This window comes from Saimiri boliviensis, chromosome 14 (genome assembly GCF_048565385.1).
Source record: "Saimiri boliviensis isolate mSaiBol1 chromosome 14, mSaiBol1.pri, whole genome shotgun sequence".
In the NCBI taxonomy this organism is placed as follows: domain Eukaryota; kingdom Metazoa; phylum Chordata; class Mammalia; order Primates; family Cebidae; genus Saimiri; species Saimiri boliviensis.
Genome location: NC_133462.1, coordinates 15989228 through 16006745, shown reverse-complemented (window position 1 = coordinate 16006745; position 17518 = coordinate 15989228). Strand labels below are relative to the sequence as shown.

The 17518-nt window shown below is 52.6% G+C and overlaps 1 protein-coding gene across 2 annotated transcripts; it reads left to right on the top strand.

Moving 5' to 3' along the window:
• The first annotated feature begins 79 nt into the window (after positions 1–79).
• Positions 80–17192, top strand: RAB4B (RAB4B, member RAS oncogene family). 2 transcript variants are annotated; one of them, XM_010331039.3, is made up of 8 exons: positions 80–249; positions 1551–1631; positions 1905–2019; positions 4972–5034; positions 5115–5269; positions 7977–8072; positions 8160–8290; positions 16837–17192. In XM_010331039.3, exons 1-7 carry the CDS (start codon positions 234–236, stop codon positions 8273–8275), a joined length of 642 nt encoding a protein of 213 aa, XP_010329341.2. In that variant the 5' UTR covers positions 80–233; the 3' UTR covers positions 8276–8290; positions 16837–17192. The 2 variants fall into 2 exon arrangements, with proteins under 2 accessions (XP_010329341.2, XP_003943223.1); XM_003943174.4 differs by lacking the exon at positions 16837–17192 and adding an exon at positions 15002–15381.
• The last annotated feature ends 326 nt before the right edge of the window (positions 17193–17518 follow it).

The window sequence follows — 17518 nt, the reverse complement described above, 5'->3', positions numbered from 1 at the left end:
CTTTTGTCCCGCCCCCTGCCCGCGAGTCCGCCAATCCCGCTTTTCGGAAAGCGTGGCCTGGTATCCCGCAGCCGGAGCGGGTCGTGCCGGAGGGGGGCGGAGGCGGAAGTGGCGGTGCCGGGCCCGGGGAGTAGGAAGGAACCGGGGCTGTAGCCGGAGTGGAGCGGCTGCCAGCCGAGGAGCAGGCGCGGCCGCGGCGCCATATTGCGGCCCTCAGCGGCCGCGACCGAGTCATGGCCGAGACCTACGGTGAGGGTTGTGGGCCGAAGCCGGGGTCCTGGGTCTGGGCCCAGGGAGGATGCGGCCTGTGGGAATGGGGCGGGGCTTTGTAGATCAGGGGGCGGGGTTTCGTGTGATGGAGGCCGAGCCTAAGTGGATGCTGGGAGGGGTTTAGTCGGTCTGAGGCTGAGCGTATTCCATTTGGGTGGAGCCTGAGGTTCTGGTGCAGGGGTTAAATAGATCTGGGGCGGGATTTGAGGGAGCTGGTCCTGAGAGGTTGAGGGAGGCCCTGAGGGAAGAGGTGGGCCTTAATGTATCTGGGCGGAGCCTGAGTAAAAGGGCGGGGCCGACTGCATGAATGGCAGGAGTCAGGTTTATATGCTAGAAGGAACCCTGAATGGAAGCTCAGGACCCTGGGGCTGATCTGGCTTGAGAGAGCTCTAGAATGGGGTTGGGGATAGGCTGTCCTTGAGTTAGGGGCAGGACTTAGTGGCAAGGGGTGGGGCTTACGCTTAAGAATGAAGCCAGGGTCTGGGCAGAGGGAGGGAAGGAGAGGTCGGGTAGTGCAAAATCAGTAGGGATGTACCATAGGAGGTGGTGGTTGGAGGCGGGGGAAGCGCTGATTTAGGAGTCAGAGGGAGCCGCATTCATTCAACAAACATAGATGAGAAGGCAGAAGGGTGCAAAGACCCTGAGGTGAGAACCAGCTTGTCATTTTGAGGGAATGGACCCAAGGCCAGGAGCTACAGTGGAGTGAATGAGTCAGAGGGTGGTAGGAGGTGAAGAGGAACAAGGGCTAGATTGTAGTCCTTGATTAGATAGCTTTCAAGAGATTTTAGGGACGAAACAGCTAAGATGTGGGACTCTGGAGCCCCTTGTCCTGGGTTTGAATCTCACTTCTGCCTAGCTGTGTCACTTTGGGCAATTCAGTTAACCTCTCTGGCCTGCTTCCTCATGTGGAAAAATGGGAATAATTTTTAGTCTACCTCCTTCATAGAGTTTTCTTGAGGATGATGTGAGCTGTTGATGTGAGTAAAGACCTTTAGAACTATGCCTGGCCCACAACAACACACAATTTACCCATGTAACAAACCTGCACATGTACCCCTTGTACCTAAAATAAAAGTTGAAAAACATATATACAATGTGCCTGGCACATGGGAAGTACTACATAAGAGCTATCTGTTACTGTTACCTATTGCATTGTGTCTGTGTGTGTTCTCTCCCTCTAACCATGAAGGTTAGAGGGAGAGATTGGATTGGATTCCAGCTTTTTCCCTTGTATCTTTCTCTCCCTGTGGGTATCCCTGATTTTGACTCCATCTGGTCAGACTTCCTCTTCAAATTCCTGGTGATCGGCAGTGCAGGAACTGGCAAATCATGTCTCCTTCATCAGTTCATTGAGAATAAGTGTGAGTTTCCCGCAGTGGGAACCCTGTGCTGGGCATGGTGCGGGCAGGTGGGCAGTTGTTGGGGAGGGCAGGGCTGGCCATAGGTAGTACAAGTCCAGTGCTGGCTTTTTGGCCTTTGCTTTGTCGTATGTCCTTTACTAGGTTCTCCTTGGCCTCAGTCACTCCAGCAATGAGAATGGGTTTGTAGAGACTGAGAGGGCCTTGGAGGATGGGGGATCCTCTCAGCTGCCTCCTCTCTCCCTGCACTGCCCCTTCTGTTCCTCCCACTCCCAGTCAAACAGGACTCCAACCACACGATCGGCGTGGAGTTTGGATCCCGGGTGGTCAACGTGGGTGGGAAGACTGTGAAGCTACAGATTTGGGACACGGCTGGCCAGGAGCGGTTTCGGTAGGTGGGCTGGGCTCCCAAGGGTGATGGGGAGAGAGAGAGAGAAAGAAAGAGAGAGAGAGAGATTTGTGTGCAGAGTCACTTGGAGACACTGAGAGGGCACACAAGGCAGAGAGAGAGAAGAGACACTATAGTTAGCAGGTACGTATATCTGCAGAGAGAGAAGGAGTACTGGAGAGAGAAAGAGACAGCAGGAGAAAAAGAGGTAGGGGCCAGGTGCAGTGGCTCATGCTGGTAATCTCTGTGCTTCGGGAGGCCGAGGTGGGAAGACTGCCTAAGCCCAGGATTTTAAGACCAGCCTGGGCAACATAGTGAGACCCCATCACAAAGAAAGAAAAATAGAAGAAGAGAGGCTTGGAGATGGGGCAAGGGATAGAGACTGAGAGACACTAAAATAGAGACGGAGAAACTTGAGAGACACACACTCAGAAAGGAAAAGAGCAGAGACAGAGACTAAGAGAGTTGAAGAGAAAGATAAGGGGGGATAGGAGGCCAGGTGTGTATGGCTCATGCCTATAATTCCAGCACTTTGGGAGGCTGAGGCGGGTGGATCACCTGAGGTCAGGAGTTCAAGACCAGCCTAGTCAACATGGTGAAACCCTGTCTCTACTAAAAATACAAAAAAAAATTTAGCCAGGCCGTGGTGGCACATACCTGTAATTCCAGCTACTTGGGAGGCTGAGGCAGGGGCGACAGAGCCAGACTCTGTCTCAACGAATGAATGAATGAATGAATGAATAAATAAATAAGGGAGAGGAGAAGACACCAAAAAACAGAGGTCAGGGGCAGAGAGGGAGACGGGGCATGTTGGACAGGTATAGTTGAATGAATTAATGGATGCATTCATGGGAAGACAAGGGTGAGCATGAGAGAGCCACAGAGACGGAACAGAAAAAAAGGCAGTGAGAAGTAGGGAACTGAAGACACACAGGCCAAGGCAGGAGAATCGCTTGAGTCCAGGAGTTTGAGAACAGCCTGGGCAACATTGAGAAATCCCGTCTTTCCGAAAGAGAGATGGAGAGATGGACGTGTTGTGGGAGAGAGAGAAATGCGTAGGGCTTAGTGCACAGTAAGTCTTCAGGAAATGCCTGCAGAAAAGTTGATAGACACAGCCAGGTGCGGTGGCTCATGCCTATAATCTTAGCACTTTGGGAGGCCAAGGCGGGTGGATCACTTGAGGTCAGGAGTTCAAGAGCAGACTGTCCAACATGGCCAAACCCTGTCTCTACTAAAAATACAAAAATCACCTGGGTGTGGTGGTGGATGCCTGTAACCCCAGCTACTTGGGAAGCTGAAGCAGGAGAATCACTTGGATTTGGGGGGCAGAGGTTGCAGTGAACCAAGATCATGCCACGGCACTCTAGCCTGGGAGACAGAGCAAAACTTTATCTCTAAATAAATAAATAAATAAATGACACACAGGGCCAGCACGGTGACTCAGGCCTGTAATCCCAGCACTTTGTGAGGCTGAGGTGGGTGGATCACTTGAGGTTAGGAGTTCGAGACCAGACTGGCCAACATGGCAAAACCTCATCTCTACTAAAAATACAAAAACTAGCCGGGCGTGGTGGCTCAAGCCTGTAATCCCAGCACTTTGGGAGGCCGAGGCAGGTGGATCACGAGGTCAAGAGATCGAGACCATCCTGGTCAACATGGTGAAACCCTGTCTCTACTAAAAATACAAAAAATTAGCTGGGCATGGTGGCACATGCCTGTAATCCCAGCTACTCAGGAGGCTGAGGCAGGAGAATTGCCTGAACCCAGGAGGAGGAGGTTGTGGTGAGCCAAGATCACGCCATTGCACTCCAGCCTGGGTAACAAGAGCGAAACTCCGTCTCAAAAAAAAAAAAAAAAAAAAAACTAGCCAGATATGGTGGTATGCATCTGTAATCCTGGCTACTCGGTAGGCTGAGGTGGGAGAATTGCTTGAACCCCAGAGGTGGAGGTTGCAGTAAGCTGAGATCTTGCCACTGCACTCCAGCCTAGGTGACAAAGTGAGACTCCCACTCAAAAAAAAGATCCATTGGCCAAGGCCAAGGCAGGAGAATCACTTGAGCCCAGGAGTTGAAGCCCAGCCTGGGCAATAATAGCAAAATGCCATCTTTACAAAAATATAAAGAAATTAGGCTGGGTGAGGTGGCTCATGCCTGTAATCCCAGCACTTTGGGAGGCTGAGGTGGGTGGATCACCTGAAGTCAGGAGTTCAAGACCAGCCTGACCAACATGGAGAAACCCTGTTTCTACTAAAAATACAAAATTAGGCAAGCGTGGTAGTGGGCACCTGTAATCTCAGCTACTCGGGAGGCTGAGGCAGGAGAATGACTTGAATCCGGGAGGTAGAGGTTGGTGGAGGTTGCAGTGAGCTGAGATCACGCTATTGCACTCCCGCCTGGGCAACAAGAGCAAAACTCCCTCTCAAAAAAAAAAAAAAAAGAAAGAAAGAACGAAAGAAATTAGCCAGATATAGTGGTGCACACTGGTAGTCCCAGGTACTCCAGAGGCTGAGGTGAAAGGATCCCTCTCGGGAGACCAAGCCGAGGAGATTGAGGCTATAATGAGCCAAGATAATGCCACTGCCCTCCAGCCTGGGCTACAGAGAAAGCCCATCAATCAGTCAATCAATAAGTAAATAAAATAAAGATACACATGAAAGAGAAACAGAGAGGAAAACAGACCAATGAAAAGACAGAGACGCAGGGAGAGAGAAAGACGGAGACTCACAGACAGAGGCAGCGGACCAGCTGAGTGAGATAGAAGCTGAGAGAGGCGAAGAGACAGACTGCAAGGATACAGGAAGAGAGGAAGTGCATGGCAATCGGACCAAGGCCAGGTTTTGAGGCGTGGGCCAGCAGTGGAGGGGGGCCTCCAGACCACCAGTCTCTCCCCGCAGTGTGGGGCACTCTCAGGGCAGACCCCAGCCTTGCGGGTGACTGGGTTCCCCTGGCCCCACAGGTCGGTGACGCGGAGTTATTACCGAGGGGCAGCTGGAGCCCTGCTAGTATACGACATCACCAGGTGGGTACCTGGAGTGGGTGAGGCAGGGCATGGGTGGCCCCTCTCCTGCACCGCCTCCCTCCCCTCCCCCTTCTCCACAGCCGGGAGACGTACAACTCACTGGCTGCCTGGCTGACGGATGCCCGCACGCTGGCCAGCCCCAACATCGTGGTCATCCTCTGTGGCAACAAGAAGGACCTGGACCCTGAGCGGGAGGTCACTTTCCTGGAGGCCTCTCGCTTTGCCCAGGAGAATGGTGAGGGCTGTGTGGTGGGCCAGGTGGTGGCAGGGGTGGATGGTCCACAGAGACCGTGGATTTCCTGGCTCTTAGTGGCCATGCCCAGCAGGGGAACGTGGAGGTTCAGTGGTCTGGGTTCACATTTGAGTGTCGGCCAGGCGTGGCTCACACCTATAATCCCAGCACTTTGGGAGGCCAAGGTGGGAGGATTGCTTGAGCCCAGGGGTTTGAGGCCAGTCTGGACAACAAAGTAAGATCCTATCTCTACAAAAAATTTTAAAAATTAGCTGGGTGTGGTGGCTCATGCCTGTAGTCCCAGCTACAGTGGAGGCTAAGGCAGGAGATTCAACTGAGCCTGAGAGTTGAAGACTGCAGTGAGCCGTGATCATGCCGTTGTACTCCTGTTTGGGAGACAGAGCAAGACCCTATCTCAAAAAAAAATAAAATAAAATAAAAAATATAAGTGTTGCCACCAGTGAGCTGTGGGATTACACTGGTTCAGTTTCCTCATCTGGAAAGTGGGGTCACAGTGTTTCTGCCTCACAGTGTGCTGTGATGATGGATTAAGGGAGATTGTTGGTGGAAAGTCCTCAGCACCTGCCACAGAGAGGGTGCTAGATTAATGTTGGCTGCTGAGGTTTCGCCTACCATGGGGAGGCAGCACAGGTTATTGGTGTTTTTGTTTTTGTTTTTGAGATGAAGTCTCGCTGTCACCAGGCTGGAGTGCAGTGGCACAATCTCAGCTCACCACAACCTTTATCCCCTGAGCTCAAGCAATTCTCCTGCCTCAGCCTCCTGAGTAGCTGGGACTACAGGTGCACGCCACCATGCCCAGCTAATTTTTCTATTTTTTATAGAGGCAGGGTTTCACCATATTGGCCAGGATGGTCTCAATCTCTTGACCTCAGGATCCGCCTGCCTCGGCCTCCCAAAGTGCTGGGATTACAGTCATGAGCCATTGTGCCCGGCCCAAAGGCACATTTTTGAATACAGGAGATGGATGGGGTAAATCCTAGGATAACAGGCACTAGTGCTAAGGGAAATGCAGCATACTGACCACACCAGGTTTGCAAGGGCCAACCGCAGTGGCTCACACCTGTAATCCCAACATTTTGGAAGGCCAAGGTAGGAGGATCACTTGAGGTCAGGAGTGAGACCAGCCTGTGCAACGGAGTAAGACCCCACCGCTACAAAAAAAAAAAAAAAAAAAACGAAAAAAAAAACAGGCCAGGCGCGGTGGCTCACGCCTGTAATCCCAGCACTTTGGGAGGCCGAGGCGGGTGGATCACGAGGTCGAGAGATCGAGACCATCCTCGTCAACATGGTGAAACCCCGTCTCTACTAATAATACAGAAAATTAGCTGGGCATGGTGGCACGTGCCTGTAATTCCAGCTACTCAGGAGGCTGAGGCAGGAGAATTGCCTGAACCCAGGAGGTGAAGGTTGCGGTGAGCCGAGATCGCGCCATTGCACTCCAGCCTGGGTAACAAGAGCGAAACTCCGTCTCAAAAAAAACCACAAAAAACCTGGGTGTGGTGGTATGTGGCTGTGGGGTCCTGGTGACTCAGGAGGTTGAGGCAGGAGGATCACTTGAGCCCAGGAGTGATCTATGATCACACCAGTGCACTCCAGCCTAGGGGACAGAGTGAGACCTTGACTCAAAGAAAAAACAAAGAAAAAGGTTTGCAAATGTAAACTCATTTGAAAACACTGTGTTGGCCAAACCACCCACATCTGCTGGCTTGAGATCTGCTTATGTTCCCCCGTTTTGCAACCTCCAGGTTTAAAGGAGTTTTGCCATCAGAGAGGTGTGGGTGTGAATTGGCTCTAACTTTCTGACTGTGGGGCCTTGCCACATGGCTATGGGTAGACTCGAGTTGGCCTGTGCCTGCCCTAGATGGTGCTGGGGACACAGTGTTGGAGACAGCCCTAGGCCCAACATGCATGGAGCTCACAGTTCAGTGGGTGGAGGGTGGAAGGACAGACCCACTTCCAGACAGTGACAGCCCAGAAAAGTCAGGGCTGGGACAGAGGGGTGAGGGCCAGGATTGGGTGGAGCAGGCAGAGGGATCGGGGTGGGATGGGGAGCACAGGCAGAGGGGTCAGGGCTGCGATAGGGCAGGCAGAGGCAGAGGGGTCAGGGCTGGGATGGTGGAGCACAGGCAGAGGGGTCAGGTGGGATGGGGGGACACAGGCAGAGGAGTTATATGGAATGGGGAGCATGGGTAGAAGGGTCAGGATGGGGGGCCCAGGTAGAGGGGTCAAGGCCAGGATTGGGAGACACAGGCAGAGCAGTTGCATGGGATTGGGGAGCTGGGTGTGGTGGCTTATGGGCAGAGTGGTCAGGGATGGAATGGGGCAGGCCCAGGCAGAGGGGTCAGGGGTGGGATGGGGACCCAGGCAGAGGGTTGAGACCAGGATGAGAAGGCACAAGCAGAGGGGTCAGGACCAGGATATGTGGCCACAGGAAGCTGTCCGAGCCCTAAATAGGCACCTGGCCCAGCCTGGGAAGTCAGAGAGGACTACCTGGAGGAGGAGCTATGTGAGCTGAGCTCTGAAGGAAGAGCTGGGTGGGTATATAGAGAAGCGGATGTTAGTGGCAGGCCCAAGGTAAGGGCAAGTGGGGATGGGACGTTGGAGGAACAGGATGAGAGTAAGCAGGTGAGAGCTCAGTGGAGGGTGGGGATTGACCAGGGCCCTGACCTTGGAATGTGTGCCGCTGCAGAGCTGATGTTCCTGGAGACCAGCGCTCTCACGGGCGAGAATGTGGAGGAGGCGTTTCTCAAGTGTGCCCGCACCATCCTCAACAAGATTGACTCAGGTGAGGCCCCGACTGGCCCGCGTGGGAGCGGAGGGCAGGCCCAGGGGTCTCCAGGTGACCAGTGCTGACCTCTCCCCTTCCCCACAGGCGAGCTTGACCCCGAGAGGATGGGCTCTGGCATTCAGTACGGGGATGCCTCTCTCCGCCAGCTCCGGCAGCCTCGGAGCGCCCAGGCCGTGGCCCCTCAGCCTTGTGGCTGCTGAGCCCTGCGGAGCCAGGTGGGACACTGGGGGGCTTAGGGAGGCAGGGTAGTCTCTTGGGAATGGGGGAGCTGGTGTGGAGACAGACACAGAACATGTGATGACAAGAGAAACACAGTGAGAGAGAATGCTGCAAAGGAGGCATCTGGCTGGGTGCAGCAGCTCATGCCCGTAATCCCAGCACTTCGGGAGGCCCACACGGGTGGAGGCAGTTCACTGGGTGTGGGTGCAGGGACAGACCCACTTCAGACAGTGGCAGCTCAGGTCAGGGCCAGATGGGGAAGCACTGGGAGAGAGGGGTCAGAGCCAGGAAGGGAGAGGCCCAGAGGGGTCAGGGCCAGGCTGGGGGACACAGGCAGAGGGATCAGGGATGGGATAGGGCAGGCAGAGGCAGAGGGGTCAGGGTAGAATGAGGGGACACAGGCAGAGGGGTTGCATGTGATGAAAGGGCACTAAAAAAAAAAAGACACGTAAGGTCAGGAGTTGGAGACCATCCTGGCCAACACAGTAAAACTGTGAAACTTCTCTACTAAAAATATAAAAATTAGCTGGGCATAGTAGTACATGCCTTTGGTCCCAGCTATTCGGGAGGCTGAGGCAGGAGAATTGCTTGAACCCAGGACATGGAGGTTGCAGTGAGAGGAGACTGAGCCACTGCATTTCGGCCTGGGTGACAGAGCAAGACTCTGTCTAAAAAAAAAAAAAAAGTTGCCGGGGCGGGGGGATTGCTCACGCCTATAATCCCAGCACTTTGGAAGGCTGAGGCACATGGATCATCTGAGGTCAGAAGTTCCAAGACCAGCCCGACCAATATGATGAAACCCTGTCTCTACTAAAAATACAAAAATTAGCCTGGGATGGTGATGCGTGCCTGTAATCCCAGCTACTTAGGAGGCTGAGGCAGGAGAATTTGCTTGAACCTGGGAGGCGAAGGTTGCAGTGAGCTGAGATCACACCACCGTACTCCAGCCTGGGTGACAGAACGGGAGTCCATCTCAAAAAGAAGAAGAAAAAGAGACACCTTCTGGGCCACAGGGAATCCACCGGTACCATCCAGCCCCAGGCCAGCTTCCTGCCCTAGAACTTGACCCTCCCATTCATAGTTCTCCAACAATTACTGAGTGCCTGCTGCATGCCAGGCCCTGCCAAAGGCACTGGGAATATTGCAGGGAGTAACACAGACTCCCACCCTCGTGGAGCTGACGTTCTTTTTTTTTTTTTTTTTTTTTTTTTTTACTTTTTAAATTTATTTTTATTTTTATTTTTAAAGACGGGGATTTACCGTGTTGATCAGGCTGGTCTTGAACTCCTGACCTCAGGTGATCCACCCCCCTTGGCCTCCAAAGTGCTTGGATTACAGGCGTGAACCACCACGCCTGGCTGGAACTGACATTCTTTTGGAGAGAAACAGATGATAAACAAGATACGTAAGTCAGCTGGGCACAGTGACTCCCCCCATAATCCTAGCACTTTGGGAGTCTGAGATGGGAGGATCAGTTTCAGACTAGGCTGGGCAACAAAGTGATCTCCTCTCCAAAAAATTTTTTTTAATTAGCCAGGTGCGGTGCTGTGCACCTGTAGTCTCAGCTACTTGGGAGGCTGAGATGGGAGGATGGCTTGAGCCCAGGAGTTCGAGGCTGCAATGAGCTGTGACCCTGTGCTACCGCACTCCAGCCTGGGTGACAGAGTGACACTGTCTGAAAAAAAATAAGGAAAGAAATACATAAGTAAAGTTTGTAGTAGTGAGGGAGGTTAGGAACTATGGAGAAAAACATGCACAGAGGGTGGATAGGGTGGAGAAATGTAGGTTTTTTGTTGTTGTTTTTAAGATAGGGTTTCACCCTGGTGGCCAGGCTTGTCTTGAACTCCTGACCTCAGGTGATCCACCCACCTCCGCCTCCCAAAGGCTAGGATTACAGCGCCCGGCCCAAATTTTTGTTGTTGTTTTTTTTTTGTTTTTGAGACAGAGTTTCACTCTTGTTGCCCAGGCTGGAGTGCAGTGGCACAATCTCGGTTCACTGCAACCTCCACCTCCTGAGTTGAAGTGATTTTCCTGCCTCAGCCTCCCAAGTAGCTGGGATTAACAGACACCTACCACCAGGCCCGGCTAATTTTTTATTTTTCTAGTAGAGATGGGGTTTTACCATGTTGGCCAGGCTGGTCTTGAACTAACCTCAGGTGATCCACCCACCTCGGCCTCCCAAAGTGCTAGGATTACAGGTGTGAGCCACCGTGCCTGGCCATTTTTTTTTTTCTTTGAGAGTGGGTACTGCTCTGTCGCCCAGGCTGGAGTGCTATGGTATGATCTCTGCTCACTGCGACCTCCACCTCTCGGATTCAAAGCCTCAGCCTCCCGAGTAGCTGGGATTACAGGTGCCTGCCGCCACAGCCAGCTAATTTTTGCATTTTTAGTAGAGACGGGGTTTCAGCATGTTGACCAGGATGGTCTCGATCTCTCGACCTCATGATCCACCCGCCTCGGCCTCCCAAAGTGCTGGGATTACAGGCGTGAGCCACTGCGCCTGGCCAAGAGTGTCCTTTAAACAAGATGATGAGGGAAGCCTCACTGAGAAGATGGCATTTGAGTAAAGGAGGGAAGACAGGGAGACCCATGGGGATATGGGGCAGAGCACTGCAGGCAGAGAGCTCAGTAAGTGCAGCGCCTGAGCGAGGGGCATGCCTGGCGGGGGTGAGGGTGACCGAAGCAGCCAGCGTGGTCGTCATGGAGGACGTGTGTGTGTTTTGGGGGTACAGCATGAGATGGGGTCAGGGGTTAGAGGAAGCAGGGCCTGTGAACCCTGGGAAGGCCTCTGGCTTACACCCTGTGTGGAACAGAGGAGGGATAGGGCCCGATTCAGAGGTTCACAGGGTCCCTCTGGCTGCATAAAGGGAAGAGGCTGTGAGGAATAGAGGGGGGTCACCAGGACACCAGAGAGGAAGCTACATAGGCCAGGGGAGAGATGGTGGAGGACAGGACAAGGGGGCCGGCAGAGGAGTGGCCAAGATGGGAATAGGGTCCGTGTCCTCCCTAGACGCTCTGGCTTCCAGTCTCGGCCCTTCTTTTTTTTGGGGGGACCTGTCTTCTTCTTTTTTTTTTTTTTTTTGAGAAAGAATTTCACTCTGTCACCCAGGCTGGAGTGTAGTGGTGCCATCTCAGCTCACTGTGACCTCCGCCTCCCAGACTCAAGCGATTCCTCTGCCTCTGCCTCCCAGGTAGCTGGGATTATAGGTGTGCACAACCACTCCTGGCTCATTTTTATGTTTTTAGTAGAGATGGGGTTTCGCCATGTTGGCCAGGCTGGTCTCAAATTCCTAACCTCAGGAGATCCACCCGCCTTGGCCTCCCAAAGTGCTGGGATCACAGGCCTGAGCCACTGCCCCCGGCCATTCCTGTCTCCTGTTGATGCAACCACTGGGTCTTTCTAACACACGTCCGCGCCTGTCACTCCCTTGTTCAGAATCTTCCATCGCTCTCTGGGTCCCAGGATACAGCTGAAGCTCCTCAGCCTGGTGTTGGACCCTCTGCAGGGACTGGCCCCTGCCAGCCCAGCCTCACCAGCCTCAGCCCCTTGTACAGTTCCCTACGTCTCAGGCCATTCCAGTCACACTGGAGTTCTTCCCATTCCTCTGGGCCCTTGCTCATGCTGGGCCTCTCCCTGGAACACCATTCCTCGAACCCCTTTTCCCCGGCAACCTCCTTCCCTCCTCCAGGAAGCCCTACTTGTTCCTCCATGCTTGGGCCAAACTTCTGTTTTTTGAGAAAGAGTCTCGTTCTGTCACCTAGGCGGGAGTGCAGTGGTACGATCTCGGCTCACTGCAACCTCCGCTTCTGGGTTCCAGCGATTCTGCCGCCTCAGCCTCCTGAGTAACTGGGACCATAGGCATGGGCCACCAACGCCTGGCTAACTTTTCGTATTTTTAGTAGAGACAGGGTTTCACCATGTCGGCCGGCTGTTCATAAACTCCTGGCCTTAAGTGATCCATCCGCCTCGGCCTCCCAAAGTGCATGAGCCACCATACCTGGCCCCAAACTTCTTGACGGGTTTTCAGAACCCTACAGGATTTGGTCCAATCCCCACCTCTCTGGGGTATGTGTATGTCTTGCCAATTCTCCCCTCTGTACTTCATGCTCAATCCCCTCCCAGCCCTTGGCATTTCCAGGGGTCTGTGGGGAACAGGGGTTAGACTTTGGATCTACTCAGAAGGCAGAGCCCACATGATTTCCTGATGGAATGGATGTGGAGTCTGAAAGAGAGAGGAGACAAGGATGTCGTCTTTGTACAGTGCTCTCTTGTCCTCCCAAGACTTTGCACCTGCCGTGCCCAAGCCTCAGTTTGCTCATCTGTAAAATGAGGCTAATAATAGCACCTACTTCTATAGGTGGTGAGAAGATGAAATAAGTCAGTTCATGCAGAGTGCTCAGAATGGGGCCTGATGGTCAAGACTTGATCATTGAGGGCTGTTTTTTGTTGTTGTTGTTGTTTTTGAGACAAAATCTCGCTCTTGTCTCCCAGGCTAGAGTGCAATGGTGCAATCTTGGCTCACTGCAACCTCTGCCTCCTGGGTTCAAGCGATTCTCCTGCCTCAGCCTCTGGAGTAGCTGAGATTACAGGTGCCTGCTACCATGCCTGGCTATTTTTTGTATTTTTAATAGAGATGGGGTTTCACCATGTTGGCCAGGCTTTGGTCTGGAACTCCTGACCTCAGGTGATCCACCTGCCTCGGCCTCCCAAAGTGCTGGGATTATAGGCGTGAGCCGCCACGCCCGGCTGAAGTTTTCTTCTTATCCATCTTTGGGCTGAGCTCAAATGAATGGTGTGTCTTCTTTGCCTCAGGGCTTAGCAGAGATTCTTTCCTAGAGCTTGCCCTCAGTAGGTCAAATGTAACAAGGCAAGGCTTTTTCATACTTTGTTGACTGCAATCTGCAGGAGGAAATATATTTTACATGTTGATCTAGGACTGACTGTAGCAGATCCCACCCATCTATAAAACTCAAACACATTTTCCTACCACCAGTATTCTTTTGTTTTTTGTCACTGAAGTGAGAGTCATGTAACATAAATTGACGTAACTTTTCAAAGTGTACAATTCAGTGGAATTCAGCGCATTCACAAGGTTGTGCAACCACCTCTGCGTTGTTTCAGATGTTTTCTTTTCTTTCTTTCTTTTTTTTTTTGAGACGGAGTCTCACTCTGTCACCCAGGCTGGAGTGCAATCACGTGATCTTGGCTCACTGCAACCTCTAACCCCTGGGTTCAAGCGATTCTCCTGCCTCAGCCTCTGGAGTAGCTGGAATTACAGGCGTGTGCCACCATGCCCCAGTAATTTTTGTATTTTGACTATAGAGATGGGGTTTCTCCATGTTGATCAGGCTGGGCTTGAACTCCCAACCTCAGGTGATCCGCCTGCCTTGGCCTCCAAAAGTGCCGGGATTACAGGTGTGAGCTACCCACCCAGCCTCAAAATGTTTTCATTACCCTACAGGAAACCCCATACCCATTAAGCAGTCACTCTCCACTTCCCCCAGCCCCTGGCAACCACCATTTGTTTTCTGTTTCTGTTGGTCAATATAACATTCTTTTCCTTTTTCTTTTTTTTTGAGAAGTGTCTCACTTTGTCACCCAGGCTGGCATGCAATGGCACCATCTCAGCTCACTGTATACTTGACCTCCTGGGCTCAAGTGATCCTCCCACCTCAGCTCCCCAAGTAACTGAGACTATAGGTGTGCACTACCACGCCTGGCTAATTTTTATGTTTTTATTTTTTGAAGAGATGGCATTTGACCATGTTGCTCAGGCTGGTCTCGAACTCCTGAGCTCAAACGATCCACCCACCTCAGCCTCCCAAAGTGCAGGGATTACAGGTGGGAGCCACCATACCTGGCCTCGTCCCCCCCCCTCTTTTTTTTTTCTTTGAGATAGGGTCTCACTGTGTTAGCCAGATTGGACTTAAACTCCTGGCCTCAAGCAGTCCTCCACCTCAGCCTCCCAAAGTTTTAATCCCAGTACTTTGGGAGGTGGAGGCGGGTGGATCACAAGATCAGGAGTTTGAGACCAGCCTGGCCAATATGGTGAAACCCGGTCTCTGTTTAAAAAAAAAAAAAAAAAAGAATCAGGGTGATCCAGGAGCATAGAGGGACACAGAGAGATACAAAGGCAGGTTCATTATATTTTTATTTTTTTGAGACAGAGTCTTACTCTGTTGCCTAGGCTGGAGTGCAGTGGCACAATCTTGGCTCACTGCAAACTCCACCTCTCAGGCTCAAGCGATCTTCCCACCTCAGCCCCCAGGTACCTGGGACCACTGACGCATGCCACTACGCCTGGCTAATGTTTGTATTTTTTTGTAGAGACAGGGTTTTGTGGTGTTGCCTATGGCTGGTCTCAAACCCCTGGGCTCAAGTGATCCTCTCGCTTTGGCTTTCCACAGTGCTGGGATTACAGGCATGAGCCATTGCGTCTAGCCAGATACATGATATTTATCAGATGTTGAAATCTGGCTTTACAGACTCAGCTCTCTGAGGCAAACAAACAGGGAGATGCAGGTACCCTCAGCGTAAGCCCCAAATTACCTGCAGGAGAGAGACACAAAATCAGACAATGTGGAAACTGGGAGAAGAAAGGTATGAACAGACCAATACAGATAGGCAGGGAAATACCTGGAAATGAGACAGAGACCAGCTGGACAGACCTCAGGACCCTGCAGGTCACCACACCCTTCTCTTTCAGCTCACCTGTTCTCCAGGACCAGCCCTGCCCTTCCGGCCGGGGCCCAGGCCCAGGCTCTGAGAGGCCGTGTCCCAACCTGCCGTGGCCCCAGAGGAGCTGCGCCACCACCTGTCCCCCTTCCCTGGCCTGGTGGGGCCTGGCTTTGGGGCAAGACTGAGCCACGGGGGAAGGGGGAACCCGTACCTGCTGCTGCTTCCTCTGTCTTGGCTAACCTCTGTCCCCCTGAACCCCTAACCATACCCCAAGAGCTCCCAAAGCCTGAGACCAGGGTCATTTGTCCCCAACTGCCTGCCTGGCCCCGCTGTTGCTAGTACCTGTTATTTATTACCTGGAGGCCTGTCCAGCACCACCCTACTCCCATAAAGCATTGTTTACACCTATGTCTTGGCCTCCGTTATTCCTGGATGGCAGGGAGATGGAAGAAGTCCCTGACAGAAGACTCATGGGTCATGGTGTTTGGGGGCCTTGTTTCTGGATTGGATATAGTAAGGGGTATACCAAGCATGATGACTCAGGTGCCTGTTGCAGAGGGAGGGAATTTGTTACTCAGTGGACAGTGTGTGACAATCTGTGTTCCAGGCTCAAGTGTGTCAACACGCTGATATCCCTATGTTTGTGACATGTATACATGTTTCCAGTAACCTGTGTATGGGATGATACCTACAGAAATGTGCGCTGGTTGTGTGTGATGCTGATAGCTGTAACTGCTCTGTGGCCTCGGTGATTGCATTGGTGAGGCTGGTATTGTTTGGGACATCAAGGCCAGGGGATGGGAATTTGGGCCTATAGGTGTGCCTCTAGTCTTCATGTCTCATGACTGAAAGTCGTAGGCAGTAACTCACTACTGTGTGTGTGCCTGTGCACGTGTGCCCTTGAGAACTGTGTGTGTTTTGGTGTGAATTTGGCTCCTTTTAAACACCCATGTGCGGCCAGGAGTGGTGGCTCAGGCCTGTAATCCCAGCACTTTGGGAGGCCAAGGCGGGGTGGATCATGAGGTGAAGGGATCAATACCATCCTGGCCAACATGGTGAAACCCCGCCTCTACTGAAAATGCAAAACAATTAGCTGGGCGTGGTGGCACGTGCCTGTAGTCCCAGCTACTCAGGAGGCTGAGGCAGGAGAATCACTTGAACCTGGGAGGCATAGGTTGTAGTGAGCCAAGATTTCGCCACTGCACTCCACCCTGGCACCAGAGCAAGACTGTCTCAAAAGAAAAAAACAGCCGGACGCGGTGGCTCAAGCCTGTAATCCCAGCACTTTGGGAGGCCGAGGCAGGTGGATCACGAGGTCAAGAGATCGAGACCATCCTGGTCAACATGGTGAAACCCCGTCTCTACTAAAGATACAAAAAATTAGCTGGGCATGGTGGCACGTGCCTGTAATCCCAGCTACTCAGGAGGCTGAGGCAGGAGAATTGCCTGAACCCAGGAGGTGGAGGTTGCGGTGAGCCGAGATCGCGCCATTGCACTCCAGCCTGGGTAACAAGAGTGAAACTCCGTCTCAAAAAAAAAAAAAAAGAAAAAGAAAAAAACAAAAGTTAGCTAGGCGTGGTGGTACACACCTGATGTCCCAGCTACTCGGGAGGCTGAGGTGTAAGGATCACTTTAGTTGGGAGGTTGAGGTTGCAGTGAACGGTGATTGTCCCACAGTACTCCAGCCTGGGCAAAAGGGTAAGACCCCATTTCAAAACAAAACTAAACAAGAAACACCCTTGTGTGGCCATGAACCCTGTGTGTGCCCTCAGGACTGCAGGCTGCTGTGCAATCGTCATGCATGTGTGGATACCAGTATGCATGTATGTCCTTGTGCTCACACACCGTTCCCTACCCCCTCAGGTGGCCTGCTGGGGACTGGTGCAGCCCTTTAAAGACACTCCCAGTTGCTCGTTGCCCTCCCACCCCTATGATCCCCTTCACCGGCCCCAGGAGCCTTGAGTCCCAACTTTCCAGAGCGATGGCGGAGGGGGCAGCGTATTCAAAATGACCGTCTCTCCGTATTCCCTCAAAATGTTCCCAGCTGGTCATGGAAATGTCTTCTACGTGTAGCTTTCCGTGGATTTTTTTTGTTTTCATTTAAAAATTTTGTGTAAAGATGAGGTCTCGCTCAGTTGCCCAGGCTTTCCCTGGTTCTTTATTCTGATGCCCACGGGGCAGGGCGGAGCGTGTCTTTAAAATACACATTTGCACATCCATTCTAGTCCGCGTTTCCTTTTCTCAAGGGCGTCCAGCACTTATAAAAGATACTTCTGTAAATTATTTACTGACGGGCGAATTTACATACCTTTCCCAACTAACTGCACAGCCGTTTCTCCTCTCACCCTCGTTCCTGGGTAGCGAGGAGGAGCTGACCATGTAAATGAAGTCACGCGCGTCGCACTCCGTGCTCCGCGCGGGGGGATGGGGAGCGGGGGGTGGGCCTCTCCATGTAAATCACATCATTTGCGCGCCCCGCCCCGCCGACGGCGCTGGATTCCAACAAGCAAGAAACGCCCCTCCCACACCTGCCCGCTCACTGCAT

Coding starts and splice junctions, on each gene's coding strand:
- RAB4B (XM_010331039.3), top strand. Junction 2,020..4,971: donor GCTGGCCAGGAGCGGTTTCG/GTAGGTGGGCTG, acceptor CTGGCCCCACAG/GTCGGTGACGCGGAGTTATT. Junction 5,035..5,114: donor CTAGTATACGACATCACCAG/GTGGGTACCTGG, acceptor CCTTCTCCACAG/CCGGGAGACGTACAACTCAC.